Raw genomic sequence first — 21,793 nt, 5'->3', positions numbered from 1 at the left:
AACGGGGTTTGTAAAAATGTGTCTCGGCTTATAAATGTATTATTTTTAATATTATTTTTACCGTTTTAAACATGTTCACTTCAGATGTGGAATTAGACGCGGCGAAAGGCTAAAAGGCGCCTGGAGGTGGGCGATGGAGGAAGGGGATTTACAAGTGAGAAGATGAGGGCTCACCATGTTGAGGGGGAGGTGAAGGATCCCGGCTCAAAACCCCAGATCATCCCCGGGTGGAACTAAAGAGCTCACGCAGGCCCACAAGACCATCACTGGCTCTGACCTAATAAGAGCAGGAAGCGCCCGCTGTGGGCCGCGCCATCAAAGTGTGGCGGAGCTGGAGATGTCACCGCATGCTGCAATGCAATAGTTGCTTTATTTGTGACGTCATGTCCGCCTAATCATCTTCTCACTTTCAGCAGGATCCAGTGACGCCAGTGCCCACAGTTTATCAGTAAATATGTGGTGGTCTGCATGTGTGCTGGGACTTCCTGTCAGCCAGCATGAAAGCATGAAATTGCAGCTGAAGCACAATTTCACAGCAACATGTGCTTAGTGGAGGAAAAGTTGATAGGAGTGTCACACTGTGCTGTCACAATACTTCATAGTGTTCATTTTATCTTTCACTTGCTTTAATTTACTGAGGTTGGCCTCCAAAAATGGTTGCATTATTGAGTTGTAACCCAAAAATAACTCAAGTCGATATTATGCATCCTTCTTGGATTATTAATAATGTCTTTGTTGCAAAAACTTTGAAACAACTTTGCAGTATTGAGGGTAGTACTACACAATTATGACAAAGTAAAATAACCACAATAAAAATGTTTTGAATAGGATTACATCAGAATTTTCTCAGAATAAATTAAAAAAACAAAATAAATACAACTATAACTATAAGGTTGTAGGAACAGCCACACTATGGGATCTGTGGTGTTTATACAGGATAAAGTCACAATAAAAAATGAGAGAAGATTAAAAGAAGTGAATTTTAGAGGAAAAGTGCTAAAATCAGTCAAGAAAAAAAAAAGTGTAATAGTGCGAGGAAAAAAGTTGGAACATTATTAAATAAAAGTCTAAACATTACAAGAATAAAGTTGTGACAGAATAAGAAAAGAGGTGTATTGCGATAAAAAAAAATGTGTTTTTGTAATTGTGTATTTTTTTGTTTTAAATTGGAAATAATCCAAGAAAAAGTCCAAATTTTATGAAAAAGCAATTTTAAAAAAATGAAAGAAAATTAAAACAAGTTAATTTGGGAAGAAAAGTGCTAAAATCAGTCAAGAAAAAAAATAGAATAAAAAAAAACAATGTGTAATAGTGTGAGGAAAAAAGTTGGAACATTATTAAATTAAAGTCCAAACATTACAAGAATAAAGTTTTTTGTAATTGTGATTTTTTTTTTAAATTGGAAATAATCCAAAAAAAAGTCCAAATTTTATGATAAATTAATAAAATACGTTAATTTTGGAAGAAAAGTGCTAAAATCAGTCAAGAAAAAAATAAATAAATGAATAAAAAATGTGTAATAGTGCGAGGAAAAAAGTTGGAACATTATTAAATAAAAGTCTAAACATTACAAGAATAAAGTTGTGACAGAATAAGGAAAGAGGTGTATTGTGATAAAAAAAAAGTATTTTGGAATTGTGTGTTTTTTTGTTTTAAATCGGAAATAATCCAAGAAAAAGTCAACATTTTATGAAAAAGCAATTAAAAAAAATTAAAGAAAATTAAAATAAGTTAATTTTGGAAGAAAAGTGCTAAAATCAGTCAATTAAAAAAATAAAAAAACAAAAAAAACAATGTGTAGTAGTGTGAGGAATAAAGTTGGAACATTATTAAATTAAAGTCCAAACATTAAAAGAATAAAGTTTTCTGTAATTGTGATTTATTTATTTTTTTAAAAATTGGAAATAATCCAAGAAAAAGTAAAAATTGTATGATAAATTAATAAAATACGTTAATTTTGGAAGAAAAGTGCTAAAATCAGTCAAGAAAAAAATAAATAAATGAATAAAAAATGTGTAAGAGTGCGAGGAAAAAAGTTGGAAAATTATTAAATAAAAGTCCAAACATTACAAGAATAAAATTGTGAGAACATAAGAAAAAAGGTGTATTACGATTTAAAAAAAATAAGTTTTTTTGTAATTGTGTAAAATTGTTTTTAAAAAGTTGGAAATAATCAAAGAAAAAGTCCAAATTTTAGGAGAAACAATGAAAAAAATAAAAGAATATTGAAATAAAATGTAATATTATGTAAAATGTGTATGCTGGTAAGAGAATACAATCGTGGAAGTTGGGAATAACAATAGTGCTGAAAAATATCTCTACAAAAATAGTTTAATAAGTACTAAAATATTTATAAATGTATGAGGAAAAAATCATAATGGTATGAGAAAAACTTGGATACATTCTTAATGCTATAATAACATGTGATAGAGGAATGAAAAACCTATTTTCACAAGATTTAGGAGGTAAAACATCAATTTAGTTGAAAACTGTCATCATTTGAAGATACTTTGTGAAAAAGCGGGAACAAAAGTCATAATGCAAATATAAAAGTGTGGCTGTGATAAGTGATTTATGAAAAAACAATAAAAACAATTTTAAGAAAATTAAAATAAGATAATTTTGGAAGAAAAGTGCTAAAATCAGTCAAGAAAAAAAAGAAACGAATAATAAAAAAAATTGTAATAGACCGAGGAAAAAAGTTGGAACATTATTAAACAAAAGTCCAAACATTACAAGAATAAAGTTGTGAGAGCATAAGAAAAAAGGTGTATTGCGATGAAAAAAAATGTTTTTTTTTTGTAATTGTGTATTTTATTTTATTTTTTTAAAGTTGGAAATATTTCAAGAAAAAGTAAAAAAAAAAGTTTTGAGAAATAAATGGAAAAAAATAAAATACAATTTAAATAAGTTAATTTTGGAAGAAAAGTGCTAAAATCAGTCAAGAAAAAAAAGAAATGAATAAAAAAAAAATTGTAATAGACCGATGAAAAAAGTTGGAACATTATTAAATAAAAGTCCAAACATTATAAGAATAAAGTTGTGAGAGCATAAGAAAAAAGGTGTATTGCGATGAAAAAAATGTTTTTTTTTTGTAATTGTGTACTTTTATTTTTTTTTCTAAGTTGTAAATAGTTTAAGAAAAAGTCAAAAAAAAGTTTTGAGAAATAAATGGGAAAAAAATTAAAGAAAATTTAAATAAGTTAATTTTGGAAGAAAAGTGCTAAAATCAGTCAAGAAAAAAATCAATCAACAATGTGTAACAGTGTGAGGAAAAAAGTTGGAACATTATTAAATAAATGTCCAAACATTACAAGAATAAAGTTGTGAGAGCATAAGAAAAAAGGTGTATTGTGATAAAAAAAACTTTTTTTTTTTTTGGAATTGTGTAAAAAAAAAAAGAAAGTTGGAAATAATCCAAGAAAAAGTCCAAATTTGATGAGAAAACAAACAAAATAATATGAATACAAACTTGCTACAGGAATCAAGTCAGTTAAGTGCAAGAATTGAGTCATGATTAATAAAAAAATAAATAGTAATGCTATTACAAAAGTAAAACCATGATAGAAGAAAATGAATATATTTTACAAGAATAAAGATATGATATTATAGGAAAAAAGTCATGTCACAGCAAAAGTGTGAAATAGATTGTAAGTGCGAGTAAAAAGTGGTGAAGTTACAAGAATACAAGAAAAGTTGTCAAATCTCAATATTACGTAAAATGTTGTAAGCTACTAAGGGAAGAAAATTGTAGAAGTTGGGGAAAACAATAGTTCTGAAAAATGTGCCTACAGAAATAGTTTAATCGGTACTAAAATATTTACAAAAGTATGGGGGGAAAAAAAGGAGAAAGAACTTGAATACATTCTTAATGCTACCAGAAAATGTGAAAGTGGAATGAAAAACCTGATGTCGAAATTCTTAGGAGGCAAACATCATTTTACTGCGAGATACTTTGTGAAAGGGTGGAACAAATGCCATCATTCACATATAAAAGTGTGGTTGTGACAAGATCAGCACAGTTGTTGATCTTGTCACACCACACTTGAATAGAAGCTAGAAAATAGTCGCTGTTTTCAACACAATGTTGCTTCCTGCTGCTCCTTTCTGCACCGGCGGCTGTCCAGCACATGCAATCATCCCTTCATCCCGTCCAGAACAGCGTGGGCGTGGACGCTTGTGACATGACAGGCGGCTCTTACCGTCCGTGTCCTGGCCCCAGACCAGGTGGAGCAGATAGACCAGGGCCAGTCCTGAGCCCAAACATCTGATGAAACACCGGCCCCTTCGCATCTTCCGTGCAGCCTTATCGCCTGCCGACCTGCACCACAAACACCAAGATTGCAGTTTTCATTACAAAAAATGTTGAGAAAAGACAGCTCGGAACCAAACACACACAAACGCCTCACAATCAGCCAGCTGTCCTTTCTGCTTGGAAGCAAGATGAAAGAAGGTGGAACAAAACAAATCAATAAATCAAACTTTGACATGCTAGTTTTCATCCCTTAGAGCCGCGCTTCTCAAACCTTTTGTCACTCACCTCAGTCAAAATGTTGGCTCTCCAAGCACCGCCATCATGATCTCATTAGAAATAGTGCAAGTAGGCCCAAGTAATCATTAAAAAAAACAAGGCAGAGGTTTTATTTAACAAATATGTTTAATACTTGCATAGTGCTTTTCTACCTTCAAGGTACCGAAAGTGCTTTGACACTATTTCCACATTCACCCATTCACACACACACTGATGGCGGGGAGCTGCCATGCAAGGCCCTAACCACAATCAGGAGCAAGGTTGAAGTGTATTGCCCAAGGACACAAGGGACGTGTTGAGGTTGGTAGCAGGTGGGGATCGAACCAGGAACCTTCAGGTTGCTGGCATGGCCACTCTCCCAACAGCACTACGCCGTCCCCGATAATAATTATTAATGAACATGTTTGACCACTGTAACGTTACACACTTTAAGCAGTACACAGGAAATTAATATTTGGCTTTCCACAATTTGAGAATCACTGCCCAATAGTACTTTATATACTTTATTTTTCGGACTATAAGGTGCACTTAAAATCCTTTCATTTTCTCAAAACCCGACAGTGCGCTTAATGTACGGAATAATTCTGGTTGTGCTTACCAAACTCGAAGAAATTGTATTTAGTACATGGTCAGAATCAGAATCAGACATACTTTATTTGATATGATAAGTTTCACCAGTAGATGGCAGTCACACATAAGAGATACGTGTAGACTGCAATATGATGGCAGTCACACATAAGAGATACGTGTAGACTGCGATATGACGGCAGTCACACATAAGAGATACGTGTAGACTGCAATATGATGGCAGTCACACATAAGAGATACATGTAAACTGCAATATGATGGCAGTCACACATAAGAGATACGTGTAAACTGCACTTTGATGGCAGTCACACATAAGAGGTATGTGTAGACTGCACTATGATGGCAGTCACACATAAGAGATACATGTAAACTGCACTTTGATGGCAGTCACACATAAGAGGTATGTGTAGACTGGACTATGATGGCAGTCACACATAAGAGATATGTGTAGACTGGAATGTAATGGCAGTTGCGCATAATAGATACGTGTAGACTGCAATATGATGGCAGTCACGCATAAGAGATACTTGTCGACTGGAATGTGATGGCAGTCGCGCATAGGAGATACGTGTAGACTGCAATATGATGGCAGTCACACATAAGAGGTACATGTAGACTGGACTATGATGGCAGTCACACATAAGAGATACATGTAGACTGGACTATCATGGCAGTCACACATAAGAGATACATATAGACTGGACTATGATGGCAGTCACACATAAGAGATACGTGTAGACTGCAATGTGATGGCAGTCACACATAAGAGATACGTGTAGACTGCAATATGATGGCAGTCACACATAAGAGATACGTGTAGACTGCGATATGACGGCAGTCACACATAAGAGATACATGTAAACTGCAATATGATGGCCGTCACACATAAGAGATATGTGTAAACTGCACTTTGATGGCAGTCACACATAAGAGGTATGTGTAGACTGCACTATGATGGCAGTCACACATAAGAGATACATGTAAACTGCACTTTGATGGCAGTCACACATAAGAGGTATGTGTAGACTGGACTATGATGGCAGTCACACATAAGAGATACGTGTAGACTGGAATGTAATGGCAGTTGCGCATAATAGATACGTGTAGACTGCAATATGATGGCAGTCACACATAAGAGATACTTGTCGACTGGAATGTGATGGCAGTCGCGCATAGGAGATACCTGTAGACTGCAATATGATGGCAGTCACACATAAGAGGTACATGTAGACTGGACTATGATGGCAGTCACACATAAGAGATACATGTAGACTGGACTATCATGGCAGTCACACATCAGAGATACATATAGACTGGACTATGATGGCAGTCACACATAAGAGATACGTGTAGACTGCAATGTGATGGCAGTCACACATAAGAGATACGTGTAGACTGCAATATGATGGCAGTCACACATAAGAGATACGTGTAGACTGCGATATGACGGCAGTCACACATAAGAGATACATGTAAACTGCAATATGATGGCCGTCACACATAAGAGATATGTGTAAACTGCACTTTGATGGCAGTCACACATAAGAGGTATGTGTAGACTGCACTATGATGGCAGTCACACATAAGAGATACATGTAAACTGCACTTTGATGGCAGTCACACATAAGAGGTATGTGTAGACTGGACTATGATGGCAGTCACACATAAGAGATACGTGTAGACTGGAATGTAATTGCAGTTGCGCATAATAGATACGTGTAGACTGCAATATGATGGCAGTCACGCATAAGAGATATGTTTAGACTGCAATATGATGGCAGTCACACATAAGAAATATGTGTAGACTCGAACGTGATAGCTGTCACACGTAAAATAAATGTGTAGACTGCAATACGATGGCAGTAAACAACACCAAAATGTTATATTTTCCATTGAAAGTATTGAACATTATACACGGCACAAAATAAACCGTCAAAATGTTTTAGTATGACTTTAGTAAGCTATGAAGCTTAGTTTTGGTTTAGTTTGGTTTAGTTTATTAAGGATCCCCATTAGTCTACACCGCAGTGGAGACTATTCTTCCTGGGGTCCAGGCAAAAAACATCACACAACCACAGAACAAACGATTAAAATGCAGTACAACATGATCCAATAATATATTGTCATAATACAAAAATAGCAACAACAAAGAACCAAAAAATACTAATAAATGTTGTTACATAATAATTTTCATACCAAAGATAAAAATAGCAATATAAAAATAGATATACTGTATACATTTTTGCAAAAATAAAACAAAGAACCAATGGCCTAAAATATACCACACCCCTTGATGGATTGTACTGTACTTCAACATAAGTATTATTATGGTGTGTGTATAAGGTAAACATAAGTATTATTATGGTGTGTGTATAAGGTAAACATAAGTATTATTATGGTGTGTGTATAAGGTAAACATAAGTATTATTATGGTGTGTGTATAAGGTAAACATAAGTATTATTATGGTGTGTGTATAAGGTAAACATAAAAGTATTATTATGGTGTGTGTATAAGGTAAACATAAGTATTATTATGGTGTGTGTATAAGGTAAACATAAAAGTATTATTATGGTGTGTGTATAAGGTAAACATAAGTATTATTATGGTGTGTGTATAAGGTAAACATAAAAGTATTATTATGGTGTGTGTATAAGGTAAACATAAGTATTATTATGGTGTGTGTATAAGGTAAACATAAGTATTATTATGGTGTGTGTATAAGGTAAACATAAGTATTATTATGCTGTGTGTATAAGGTAAGACATATTATCTGGGGTTTTGTTTCGCAAAATTATGCAAAAGCAATGTTTTTTTACCTTCTGTTACCTGCTGATGTGTATCTGGGATTTGCATAAGTCCTGAAAATTTGCGCACTCCCGCAACATAATAGTGTGAAAGTCCAGTCCATAGTGTATCTAACATAATAGTGAGAGTCCAGTCCATAGTGGATCTAACATAATAGTGTGAGAGTCCAGTCCATAGTGGATCTAACATAATAGTGAGAGTCCAGTTCATAGTGGATCTAACATAATAGTGTGAGAGTCCAGTCCATAGTGGATCTAACATAATAGTGAGAGTCCAGTTCATAGTGGATCTAACATAATAGTGTGAGAGTCCAGTCCATAGTGGATCTAACATAATAGTGAGAGTCCAGTCCATAGTGGATCTAACATAATAGTGAGAGTCCAGTCCATAGTGGATCTAACATAATAGTGTGAGAGTCTAGTCCATAGTGGATCTAACATAATAGTGAAAGTCCAGTCCATAGTGGATCTAACATAGTAGTGAGAGTCCAGTCCATAGTGGATCTAACATAATAGTGTGAGAGTCTAGTCCATAGTGGATCTAACATAATAGTGAAAGTCCAGTCCATAGTGGATCTAACATAATAGTGAGAGTCCAGTCCATAGTGGATCTAACATAATAGTGAGAGTCCAGTCCATAGTGGATCTAACATAATAGTGTGAGAGTCTAGTCCATAGTGGATCTAACATAATAGTGAAAGTCCAGTCCATAGTGGATCTAACATAATAGTGTGAGAGTCCAGTCCATAGTGGATCTAACATAATAGTGGGAGTCCAGTCCATAGTGGATCTAACATAATATTGTGAAAGTCCAGTCCATAGTGGATCTAACATAATAGTGAGAGTCCAGTCCATAGTGGATCTAACATAATAGTGAGAGTCCAGTCCATAGTGGATCTAACATAATAGTGTGAGAGTCTAGTCCATAGTGGATCTAACATAATAGTGTGAGAGTCCAGTCAAAAGTGGATCTAACATAATAGTGTGAGAGTCCAGTCCATAGTGGATCTAACATAATAGTGTGAGAGTCTAGTCCATAGTGGATCTAACATAATAGTGTGAGAGTCCAGTCCATAGTGGATCTAACATAATAGTGTGAGAGTCCAGTCCATAGTGGATCTAACATAATAGTGAGAGTCCAGTCCATAGTGGATCAAACATAATAGTGTGAGAGTCCAGTCCATAGTGGATCTAACATAATAGTGAGAGTCCAGTCCATAGTGGATCTAACATAATAGTGTGAGAGTCCAGTCAAAAGTGGATCTAACATAATAGTGTGAGAGTCCAGTCCATAGTGGATCTAACATAATAGTGTGAGAGTCCAGTCCATAGTGGATCTAACATAATAGTGAGAGTCCAGTCCATAGTGGATCTAACATAATAGTGTGAGAGTCCAGTCCATAGTGGATCTAACATAATAGTGAGAGTCCAGTCCATAGTGGATCTAACATAATAGTGTGAGAGTCTAGTCCATAGTGGATCTAACATAATAGTGTGAGAGTCCAGTCAATAGTGGATCTAACATAATAGTGTGAGAGTCCAGTCCATAGTGGATCTAACATAATAGTGTGAGAGTCCAGTCCATAGTGGATCTAACATAATAGTGAGAGTCCAGTCCATAGTGGATCTAACATAATAGTGTGAGAGTCCAGTCCATAGTGGATCTAACATAATACTGTGAGAGTCTAGTCCATAGTGGATCTAACATAATAGTGAGAGTCCAGTCCATAGTGGGTCTAACATAATAGTGAGAGTCCAGTCCATAGTGGATCTAACATAATAGTGTGAGAGTCCAGTCCATAGTGGATCTAACATAATAGTGAGAGTCCAGTCCATAGTGGATCTAACATAATAGTGTGAGAGTCTAGTCCATAGTGGATCTAACATAATAGTGTGAGAGTCCAGTCAATAGTGGATCTAACATAATAGTGTGAGAGTCCAGTCCATAGTGGATCTAACATAATAGTGTGAGAGTCCAGTCCATAGTGGATCTAACATAATAGTGAGAGTCCAGTCCATAGTGGATCTAACATAATAGTGTGAGAGTCCAGTCCATAGTGGATCTAACATAATACTGTGAGAGTCTAGTCCATAGTGGATCTAACATAATAGTGTGAGAGTCTAGTCCATAGTGGATCTAACATAATAGTGAGAGAGTCCAGTCCATAGTGGATCTAACATAATACTGTGAGAGTCTAGTCCATAGTGGATCTAACATAATAGTGAGAGTCCAGTCCATAGTGGGTCTAACATAATAGTGAGAGTCCAGTCCATAGTGGATCTAACATAATAGTGTGAGAGTCCAGTCCATAGTGGATCTAACATAATACTGTGAGAGTCTAGTCCATAGTGGATCTAACATAATAGTGTGAGAGTCTAGTCCATAGTGGATCTAACATAATAGTGAGAGTCCAGTCCATTGTGGGGCCAGCATGAGATCCTCTTGATTGGAAACAGGTCAGCAAATTCCGGATCAAAGTCCCACCAGCAGCTGTAACAGCTGCAACATTCGAGGCCGCCAGCGTGGAAAAGTGTCACACTGTTTAAATTCACTCAAAGTTTACAGTCTGTGAAACCTTCCCCAACTTCTGGCGAGCACACAGCAGGTAGAACCGATGTTCCTTTCCCGCCTGATTGGGCGTGCCTGGGATGGCGGACTAAAGTTACCATGAATCTGCCTTGTTAGCCACAGTTCACACACACGACTCACGAGGACGACTGCAAAGTCAAACACAAACTATAAGACGGCCTGTTAATAAATATTTGAACATTGGCAACCTCTTGAATCACAACAGTTATATTCATGTAATCACTTTGAAATATCAATTTTTGCCAAGGACAGAAACAAGAAGCCCTTCGTATCCATGAAGTTAGCAGTTCTGTATTGGGAGAGTCCCCATACAAATGTTTTTGAACAATACTAATTTTGGAGCCTTGAGTATTGGACAATACCAATATTGATCCGAAACAATATCACCACGATAGAAAAGACTCGATCGTGTCATAATCTGTTGGTGGTGAACCCCAAGATACAGGAAAACATGACTTTAATAGGATAACAGGAGAGAGGACACCAGGAAACCAATCACTGAGCCCTGACTGGAGGGCGAGGCAGGCATAAATAGCAGCCAGCTGATTGACAACCGGTGTGGCCAGGCTGCCAATCAGCAGCAGGTGAGGGGAAACTGCACTCAGTAAGTCAAACAGGAAATGGAACCAAAATAAGAGCGCTGGCAAGAAATCAACACCAACCAAGGACGTGAATGTGACAGATCGCCGCAGATCGAGTGAAATTACTGCGGTCATTTCTCAAGATCCTCACAATGTCGTGATGTGTGACCCCGTTACACAATAACTTGGCGAGTGATATTTTTGGGCCGGTCTGAAAATAAAATTAACCGGCAAGCACCTCACATTTACATTGATTATACGTACAGGAAATGACCAAATTTCAACGGTCAAATCAAGGTCAGAAGCCAACATTAAATAAACATTTTCAAAAAGCATGTTGTTTCAACGTTGTATTTGTGTTTGAGAATACTGTTTGGAAAATGACCAAATTTCAACGGTCAAATCAGCGTCACAACCAAACATTGAATAAATGTCATCAAAAAGCATGTTTTTCCAATGTTGTAGAATATTTTTGGGGAAATGACCAAATTTCAACGGTGAAATCAAGTTCAGAACCCGACATTGAATAAACGTTATCAAAAAGCATATATTCGTGTTGTAAAATATTGGTTGGGAAATGACTCAATTTCAACGGTCAAATCAAGTTTAGAACCCAACATTGAATAAACATTTTCAAAAAGCATGTTGTTTCAACGTTGTATTTGTGTTGTAAAATAATGGTTGGGAAATGACCAAATTTCAACGGTCAAATCAGCGTCAAAACCTGGCATTGAATAAACGTTGTCAAAAAGCATGTTGTTTCAATGTTGTAGAATCGTGGTTGGGAAATGACCAAATTTCAACGGTGAAGTCAAGTTCAGAACCCAACGTTGAATAAACGTTGTCAAAAAAGCATAATATATTTGTGTTGTAGAATATTGGTACAAAATGACCTAATTTCAACGGTGAAATCAAGTTCAGAACCCAACATTGAATAAACATTTTCAAAAAGCATGTTGTTTCAACGTTGTATTTGTGTTTGAGAATACTGTTTGGAAAATGACCAAATTTCAACGGTCAAATCAGCGTCACAACCAGACATTGAATAAATGTCATCAAAAAGCATGTTGTTCCTATGTTGGAGAATATTTTTGGGGAAATGACCAAATTTCAACGGTCAAATCAAGTTCAGAACCCGACATTGAATAAACGTTATCAAAAAGCATTTATTCGTGTTGTAAAATATTGGTTGGGAAATGACTCAATTTCAACGGTCAAATCAAGTTCAGAACCCAACATTGAATAAATGTTTTCAAAAAGCATGTTGTTTCAACGTTGTATTTGTGTTGTTGAATATTGGTTGGGAAATGGCCAAATTTCAACGGTCAAATCAGCATCAAAACCTGACATTGAATAAACGTTGTCAAAAAGCATGTTGTTTCAATGTTGTAGAATAGTGGTTGGGAAATGACCAAATTTCAACGGTGAAGTCAAGTTCAGAACCCAACGTTGAATAAACGTTGTCAAAAAAGCATAATATATTTGTGTTGTAGAATATTGGTACAAAATGACCTAATTTCAACGGTGAAATCAGGTTCAGAACCCAACATTGAATAAACATTTTCAAAAAGCATGTTGTTTCAACGTTGTATTTGTGTTGTAAAATATTGGTTGGGAAATGGCCAAATTTCAACGGTCAAATCGAGTTCAGAACCCAACATTAAATAAACATTTTCAAAAAGCATGTTGTTTCAACGTTGTATTTGTGTTTGAGAATACTGTTTGGAAAATGACCAAATTTCAACTGTCAAATCAGCGTCACAACCAGACATTGAATAAATGTCATCAAAAAGCATGTTTTTCCAATGTTGTAGAATATTTTTGGGGAAATGACCAAATTTCAACGGTGAAATCAAGTTCAGAACCCGACATTGAATAAACGTTATCAAAAAGCATATATTCGTGTTGTAAAATATTGGTTGGGAAATGACTCAATTTCAACGGTCAAATCAAGTTCAGAACCCAACATTGAATAAATGTTTTCAAAAAGCATGTTGTTTCAACGTTGTATTTGTGTTGTTGAATATTGGTTGGGAAATGGCCAAATTTCAACGGTCAAATCAGCATCAAAACCTGACATTGAATAAACGTTGTCAAAAAGCATGTTGTTTCAATGTTGTAGAATAGTGGTTGGGAAATGACCAAATTTCAACGGTGAAGTCAAGTTCAGAACCCAACGTTGAATAAACGTTGTCAAAAAAGCATAATATATTTGTGTTGTAGAATATTGGTACAAAATGACCTAATTTCAACGGTGAAATCAAGGTCAGAACCCAACATTGAATAAACATTTTCAAAAAGCATGTTGTTTCAACGTTGTATTTGTGTTGTAAAATATTGGTTGGGAAATGGCCAAATTTCAACGGTCAAATCGAGTTCAGAACCCAACATTAAATAAACATTTTCAAAAAGCATGTTGTTTCAACGTTGTATTTGTGTTTGAGAATACTGTTTGGAAAATGACCAAATTTCAACTGTCAAATCAGCGTCACAACCAGACATTGAATAAATGTCATCAAAAAGCATGTTGTTCCAATGTTGGAGAATATTTTTGGGGAAATGACCAAATTTCAACGGTCAAATCAAGTTCAGAACCCGACATTGAATAAACGTTATCCAAAAGCATATATTTGTGTTGTAAAATATTGGTTGGGAAATGACTCAATTTCAATGGTCAAATCAAGGTCAGAAGCCAACATTGAATAAACATTTTCAAAAACTATGTTGTTTCAAAGTTGTATTTGTGTTTGAGAATACTGTTTAGAAAATGACCAAAATTCAACTGTCAAATCAGCGTCACAACCAAACATTGAATAAACGTCATCAAAAAGCATGTTGTTCCAATGTTGTAGAATATTGGTTGGGAAATGGCCAAATTTCAACGGTCAAATCAGCGTCAAAACCAGACATTGAATAAACGTTGTCAAAAAGTAGGTTGTTTCAATGTTGTAGAATATTGGTTGGGAAATGACCAAATTTCAACAGTGATATAAAGTTCAGAACCCAACGTTGAACAAACGTCAAAAAAGCATAATATATTTGTGTTGTAGAATATTGGTACAAAATGACCTAATTTCAACGGTGAAATCAAGGTCAGAACCCAACATTGAATAAACGTTATCAAAAAGCATATATTTGTGTTGTAAAATATTGGTTGGGAAATGATCAAATTTCAACGGTCAAATCAAGTTCAGAACCCAACATTGAATAAAAGCCAAAAAGCCTGTTGTTTCAACGTTGTATTTGTGTTGTAGAATGTTGGTTGGGAAATGGCCAAGTTTCAACGGTCAAATCAGCGTCAAAACCTGGCATTGAATAAACGTTGTCAAAAAGCATGTTGTTTCAATGTTGTAGAATAGTGGTTGGGAAATGACCAAATTTCAACGGTGAAGTCAAGTTCAGAACCCAACGTTGAATAAACGTTGTCAAAAAAGCATAATATATTTGTGTTGTAGAATATTGGTACAAAATGACCTAATTTCAACGGTGAAATCAAGTTCAGAACCCAACATTGAATAAACATTTTCAAAAAGCATGTTGTTTCAACGTTGTATTTGTGTTGTAAAATATTGGTTGGGAAATGGCCAAATTTCAACGGTCAAATCGAGTTCAGAACCCAACATTAAATAAACATTTTCAAAAAGCATGTTGTTTCAACGTTGTATTTGTGTTTGAGAATACTGTTTGGAAAATGACCAAATTTCAACTGTCAAATCAGCGTCACAACCAGACATTGAATACACGTCATCAAAAAGTATGTTGTTCCTATGTTGGAGAATATTTTTGGGGAAATGACCAAATTTCAACGGTGACATCAAGGTCAGAACCCGACATTGAATTACCGTTATCAAAAAGCATACATTTGTGTTGTAAAATATTGGTTGGGAAATGACTCAATTTCAACGGTCAAATCAAGTTCAGAACCCAACATTGAATAAATGTTTTCAAAAAGCATGTTGTTTCAACGTTGTATTTGTGTTGTAAAATAATGGTTGGGAAATGGCCAAATTTCAACGGTCAAATCAGCGTCAAAACCTGGCATTGAATAAACGTTGTCAAAAAGCATGTTGTTTCAATGTTGTAGAATAGTGGTTGGGAAATGACCAAATTTCAACGGTGAAATCAAGTTCAGAACCCAACATTGAATAAACATTTTCAAAAAGCATGTTGTTTCAACGTTGTATTTGTGTTTGAGAATACTGTTTGGGAAATGACCAAATTTCAACTGTCAAATCAGCGTCACAACCAGACATTGAATAAACGTCATCAAAAAGCATGTTGTTCCTATGTTGGAGAATATTTTTGGGGAAATGACCAAATTTCAACGGTGAAATCAAGTTCAGAACCCAACATTGAATAAAAGTCAAAAAGCATGTTGTTTCAACGTATTTGTGTTGTAAAATATTGGTTGGGAAATGACCAAATTTCAACGGTGAAATCAAGTTCAGAACCCAACATTGAATAAACATTTTCAAAAAGCATGTTGTTTCAACGTTGTATTTGTGTTTGAGAATACTGTTTGGAAAATGACCAAATTTCAACTGTCAAATCAGCGTCACAACCAGACATTGAATAAATGTCATCAAAAAGCATGTTGTTCCTATGTTGGAGAATATTTTTGGGGAAATGACCAAATTTCAACGGTGAAATCAAGTTCAGAACCCAACATTGAATAAAAGTCAAAAAGCATGTTGTTTCAACGTATTTGTGTTGTAAAATATTGGTTGGGAAATGGCCAAATTTCAACGTTCAAATCAAGGTCAGAACCCAGCATTAAATAAACATTTTCAAAAACTATGTTGTTTCAACGTTGTATTTGAGTTGTAGAATACTGTTTGGAAAATGACCAAAATTCAACGGTCAAATCAGCGTCACAACCAAACATTGAATACACGTCATCAAAAAGCATGTTGTTCCAATGTTGTAGAATATTTTTGGGAAATGACCAAATTTCAACGGTGACATCAAGGTCAGAACCCGACATTGAATTACCGTTATTAAAAAGCATATATTTGTGTTGAAAAATGTTGTTTCAACGTTGTATTTGTGTTGTAGAATAATGGTTGGGAAATGGCCAAATTTCAATGGTCAAATCAGCATCAAAACCTGGCATTGAATAAACGTTGTCAAAAGGCATGTTGTTTCAATGTTGTAGAATAGTGGTTGGGAAATGACCAAATTTCAACGGTGAAATCAGCGTCACAACCAGACATTGAATAAATGTCATCAAAAAGCATGTTTTTCCAATGTTGGAAAATATTTTGGGGGAAATGACCAAATTTCAACGGTGAAATCAAGTTCAGAACCCGACATTGAATAAACGTTATCCAAAAGCATATATTTGTGTTGTAAAATATTGGTTGGGAAATGATCAAATTTCAACAGTCAAATCAAGGTCAGAAGCCAACATTGAATAAACATTTTCAAAAAGCATGTTGTTTCAACGTTGTATTTGTGTTTGAGAATACTGTTTAGAAAATGACCAAATTTCAACGGTCAAATCAGCGTCACAACCAGACATTGAATAAACGTCATCAAAAAGCATGTTGTTCCAATGTTGTACAATATTTTTTGAGAGATGACCAAATTTCAACGGTGAAATCAAGGTCAGAACCCGACATTGAATAAACGTTATTAAAAAGCATATATTTGTGTTGAAAAATATTGGTTGGGAAATGATCAAATTTCAACGGTCAAATCAAGTTCAGAACCCAACATTGAATAAATGTTTTCAAAAAGCATGTTGTTTCAACGTTGTATTTGTGTTGTTGAATAATGGTTGGGAAATGGCCAAATTTCAATGGTCAAATCAGCATCAAAACCTGGCATTGAATAAACGTTGTCAAAAAGCATGTTGTTTCAATGTTGTAGAATAGTGGTTGGGAAATGACCAAATTTCAACGGTGAAATCAAGTTCAGAACCCAACGTTGAGTAAACGTTGTGAAAAGGCATGTTGTTTCAATGTTGTATTTGTGTTGTAGAATATTGGTTGGATAATGACCAACATTCAAGGTCAAATCAGCGTCACAACCAGACATTGAAAAAACTTTGTCTAAACGCATGTTGTTTCAACTTTGTAGAATATTGGTTGGGAAATGACTAAACTTCAACGGTCAAATCAAGGTCAGAAGCCAACATTGAATAAATGTTATCAAAAAGCATATATTTGTGTTGTAGAATATTTGTTGGGAAATGACTAAATTTCAACAGTCAAATCAAGGTCAAAGCCAACATTGAATACATGTTATCCCATTTGTTGCACAGGTGGCATTTTTTTGACACTTCCACGCTGGAAATCACTGAGAGCGGCCCGTTCCTTCACAAATGTTTGCAGAAAGAGTCTCCATGCCTAAGTGCTTGTTTTTAAACACCTGTGGCCGGGCCAAGTGATCAGAGGTAATGGGTCCCATTGTTATAGTCTTTGGTATGACTCAGCCGGGGTTTGAACTCACAATCTCCAGATCTCAGGGTGGACACTCTAACCACTAGGCCACTAAGTAGGTATATGTTGAGTGTCTGGGTAGGGCTCCTCCTATGGAAGTGTCAAAACAGGGGTGGTTTCGCAGATGGCTGCGAAGATTGTTCTCCTGGGATGCAGACAGACTTTTCCAGACAAGGGTAGCAGGTAGGAATATATTTCATTAATCTTCGAGAAAATAACATGCAAAAACTCCCTTAACTGTGGCAGGAAATAAACACGACTTACTGTGGCATGAAACAAATAACTAGCAAAAAAGCTTGGAATAGGACATGGAACGAAAAGCATGAACTGTGGCATGAAAAGAGCGATGACGCCATGACGATTAACAGGCAAAGACAGGCTTGAATAATAGTCTCTAATTTAGAGCAGGTGTGTTTCAGAACACCAGCGGCAGGTGAAACTAATGAGTCGCCATGGCAACTAAACAAACAAGTGAGCGCAAACAGGAACTAAAACTAAAAAAAAATTACAAAAACATAATCCAGACCACAGGTCATGACAGGAAGAACGCAGCCGTTCTAGACATCACATTCAGGTCTACTTAAAACCTTCACATTTTGCACAATGAGATGTTTTCAGTAGCACCAGCATGGAATAACGTATACCGTATTTCCTTGAATATATAGTATGCGCCTGCCTAGAATTACTGCCGGGTCAAACTCGTTTCGCAAAATAATTAGTGAAGTGAATTAAGTGAAGTGAATTATATTTATATAGTGCTTTTCTCTAGTGACTCAAAGTGCTTTACATAGTGAAACCCAATATCTAAGTTACATTTAAACCAGTGTGGGTGGCACTGGGAGCAGGTGGGTAAAGTGTTTTGCCCAAGGACACAACGGCAGTGACTAGAATGGCGGAAGCGGGAATCGAACCTGCAACCCTCAAGTTGCTGGCACGGCCACTCTACCAACCGAACTATGCTTAGCATTACCGCCGGCTCAGGATTAACACCGGGTCAAACTGGTTTCGCAAAATATAATTTTTATTAGCGCATGTCTAGAATTTCCCCTGGGTCAAACTCGTCACGTCACGAGTGACACTTCACCTGTCATCATTTTCAAAATGGAGGAGGCTGATTTCAATCATTTGAAATCGCATAAAGGGAAGAAGATTAAGAGCTATTCAGTAGGATTTAAGGTCCAAGCTATTGAATATGCTAAAAAGAACAGTAAGCAGCTATGTTTTATTAATATACCGTAGCTGCGTGTGTCAAATATGAGTCATTAAATGACTCCCGCCTCCTTCTTGCGACTACTCGGCTGCAGAAGAAGTGACAACAAGCAGCAAGAGTGAGCAGCGGTCGTTTATGTTTTCCTCTCGCTTGCACTTTTAACATGGAGGATTACATATCTAAAGAAAACAACAGTTTTCTAAACTGGACTTTCAATCGAAGCAGGAGGTAATAAAGGAAGATCTCCATCGAGACAGAGAGACTTTTAAACCTGAAGAAAGATAAGGAAGACTTCTATAAACAAGTTATCCATGCTTTTGATCAGAAGGACCTGCGAAGGTAAGACCATAATAACGTTTTTTATTTATTAAATGTGCTTTTAATGGTGGTATCCTTACATCACACTCAAATGTATAAACACAGGCCTAAATTTACCGCATGCCTTTGGTAAGTGCCGGAGTGAGAAGAGGTTTTAAATTAATTAGCACCCCGGCGGCAATTCAAGGAAATACGGTATGACTTTTTCTCTTTAAAATACATAATTGCAGAGTTTTTTTTTCAATTATTAATAACATGTACGTAATCTCGGAACATAATTGCATGATCAATATCCACAAAGTAACATTCTTAATTTACGCCACTAAAATAAGCTCAATTGTATTTAAAATCCACTGAAAATGAGACATCATGAACTCCAGTAAGTACTGTGACCATGATTAGGAAGTTAAACGCGTCCAGGATGAAAAGTGCCTTGCTCGGCGAGCTAAAAGTGAAGGTGATGGAGTAGCCGAGTGTATTCCCTGACCGCCTCAACCCGAGTGAGCCCCAGTGAGGCGTTCTCAAGCGAAGGAAAGGCGGGGGAGTAGCTGCCTAACATCCACCACTGATGTCATCATGGAGACGTGGATCCCGGTAACAGTCTGTGCCGCTCTGGGGGATTCTCTGCTCAAGAAGTTTCAGGCAGTGCTGGAAAACTATGTCACTGTCGCTTTGGACGATGTTTGGACGTGCCGGGTACAAGCTGTACACGGACTACTCCTAAAGTACACCCAAGTTCCATTCCTATAGTACTGCCCCTTAAGAATAAACACAATGGTTGCTGCATTTAGCTCTTGGATATGAGATGAATTCCCTTAATGACATTATTTACCATTTATGTTGTTTAAATGGTAAATAAAAACAGAATACCAAAAAAAGTCTGCGGGCTATAGAGCGTTTTCCGTTCGGGCTCCAGTACTCTGGAATGCCCTCCCGGTAACAGTTCGAGATGCCACCTCAGTAGAAGCATTTAAGTCTCACCTTAAAACTCATTTGTATACTCTAGCCTTTAAATAGACTCCCTTTTTAGACCAGTTGATCTGCCGTTTCTTTTCTTTTTCTCCTATGTCCCACTCTCCCTTGTGGAGGGGGTCCGGTCCGATCCGGTGGCCATGTACTGCTTGCCTGTGTATCGGCTGGGGACATCTCTGCGCTGCTGATCCGCCTCCGCTTGGGATGGTTTCCTGCTGGCTCCGCTGTGAACGGGACTCTCGCGACTGTGTTGGATCCGCTTTGGACTGGACTCTTGCGACTGTGTTGGATCCATTATGGATTGAACTTTCACAGTATCATGTTAGACCCGCTCGACATCCATTGCTTTCCTCCTCTCCAAGGTTCTCATAGTCATCATTGTCACCGACGTCCCACTGGGTGTGAGTTTTCCTTGCCCTTATGTGGGCCTACCGAGGATGTCGTAGTGGTTTGTGCAGCCCTTTTAGACACTAGTGATTTAGGGCTATATAAGTAAACATTGATTGATTGATTGATTGATTTGCAAATCCTTTTAAATTCATATTTAATTGAACAGACAGCAAAGACAAGATATTTAACATTCGAACTGAGAAATATTATTTTTTTTGGGCAAATATTAGCTCATTTGGAATTTGATGCCTGCAATATTTTTCAAAAAGCTGGCACAAGTGGCTAAAAAGACCGAAAAAAAAATGAGGAATGCTCATCAAACACTTATTTGGTACAGGCTCATTGGGAACAGGTGGGTGCCATGATTGGGTATAAAAACAGCTTCCACGAAATGCTCAGTCATTCACAAACAAGGACGGGGGTGAGGGTCACCACTTTGTCAACAAATGCGTGAGCAAATTGTCCGACAGTTTAAGAACAATATCCCTCAGTGAGCTTTTGCGAGGAATTTAGGGATTTCACCATCTACGGTTCAGACAACCTGGAAAAATCACAGCACGTAAGCGATGATATTACGGACCTTCGATCCCTCAGGCGTTACTGGATCAAAAACCGACATCAATGTGTAAAGGATATCGCCACATTGGCTAAGGAACACTTGAGAAAACCACTTTCAGTAACTACAGTCGGTCGCCATATCTGTCAGTGCGAGTTAAAATTGTACTACGCAAAGCAAAAGCCATTTATCAACAACACCCAGAAACACCGCCGGTCTTTGCTGGGCCCGAGCTCATCTAAGATGGACTGATGCAAAGTGGAAAAGTGTTTTGCGGTCTGACGAGTCCACATTTAAAATTGTCCTAGGACCCAAAGAGGAGAAGAATTGGATTGTTATAGGCGCAGAGTGTAAAAGCCAGCATGTGTGATGGTATGGGGGTGTATTAGTGCCCAAGGCATGGGTAACTTACACATCTGTGAAGGCACCATTAATGCTGAACGGCCCATACAGGTTTTGGAACAACATATGTTGTCATCCAAGCAACGTTATTATGGACGCCCCTGCTTATTTCAGCAAGACAAGTGTTACAACAGCGTGGCTTCAAAGTACAAGAGTGTGGGTACTACACTGGCCTGCCTGCAGTCAAGACCTGTCTCCCATGGAAAATGTGTGGCGCAATATGAAGCGTAAAATACGACAGCGGAGACCCCGGACTGTTGAACAACTTAAGCTGTACATCAAGCAAGAATGGGAACGAATTACACCTGAAAAGCTTCAAAAATGTGTCTCCTCAGTTCCCAAACGTTTGCCAAGTGTTGTTAAAAGGAAAGGCCATGTAACACAGCGGTAAAAATGCCCCTTGCAAC

At 36.8% G+C, this 21,793-nt stretch overlaps 1 protein-coding gene across 5 annotated transcripts in view; it reads right to left on the bottom strand.

Annotated features, from left to right (window-relative positions):
- pcdh15a (protocadherin-related 15a) overlaps positions 1-21,793 on the bottom strand; it is a 564,893-nt gene that overhangs the window by 381,618 nt on the left and 161,482 nt on the right. For all 5 annotated transcript variants that reach the window (XM_061911787.1, XM_061911785.1, XM_061911784.1 and 2 more), the window contains one exon: positions 4,203-4,321. In XM_061911787.1, the coding sequence (XP_061767771.1) occupies positions 4,203-4,293 (91 nt within the window). In that variant the 5' untranslated portion in view covers positions 4,294-4,321. The remainder of the gene's footprint in view (positions 1-4,202; positions 4,322-21,793) is intronic.

The sequence above is a fragment of the Nerophis ophidion genome, linkage group LG09 (assembly GCF_033978795.1).
Source record: "Nerophis ophidion isolate RoL-2023_Sa linkage group LG09, RoL_Noph_v1.0, whole genome shotgun sequence".
Taxonomy (NCBI): domain Eukaryota; kingdom Metazoa; phylum Chordata; class Actinopteri; order Syngnathiformes; family Syngnathidae; genus Nerophis; species Nerophis ophidion.
This window is presented reverse-complemented; position numbering and strand designations above follow the sequence as displayed.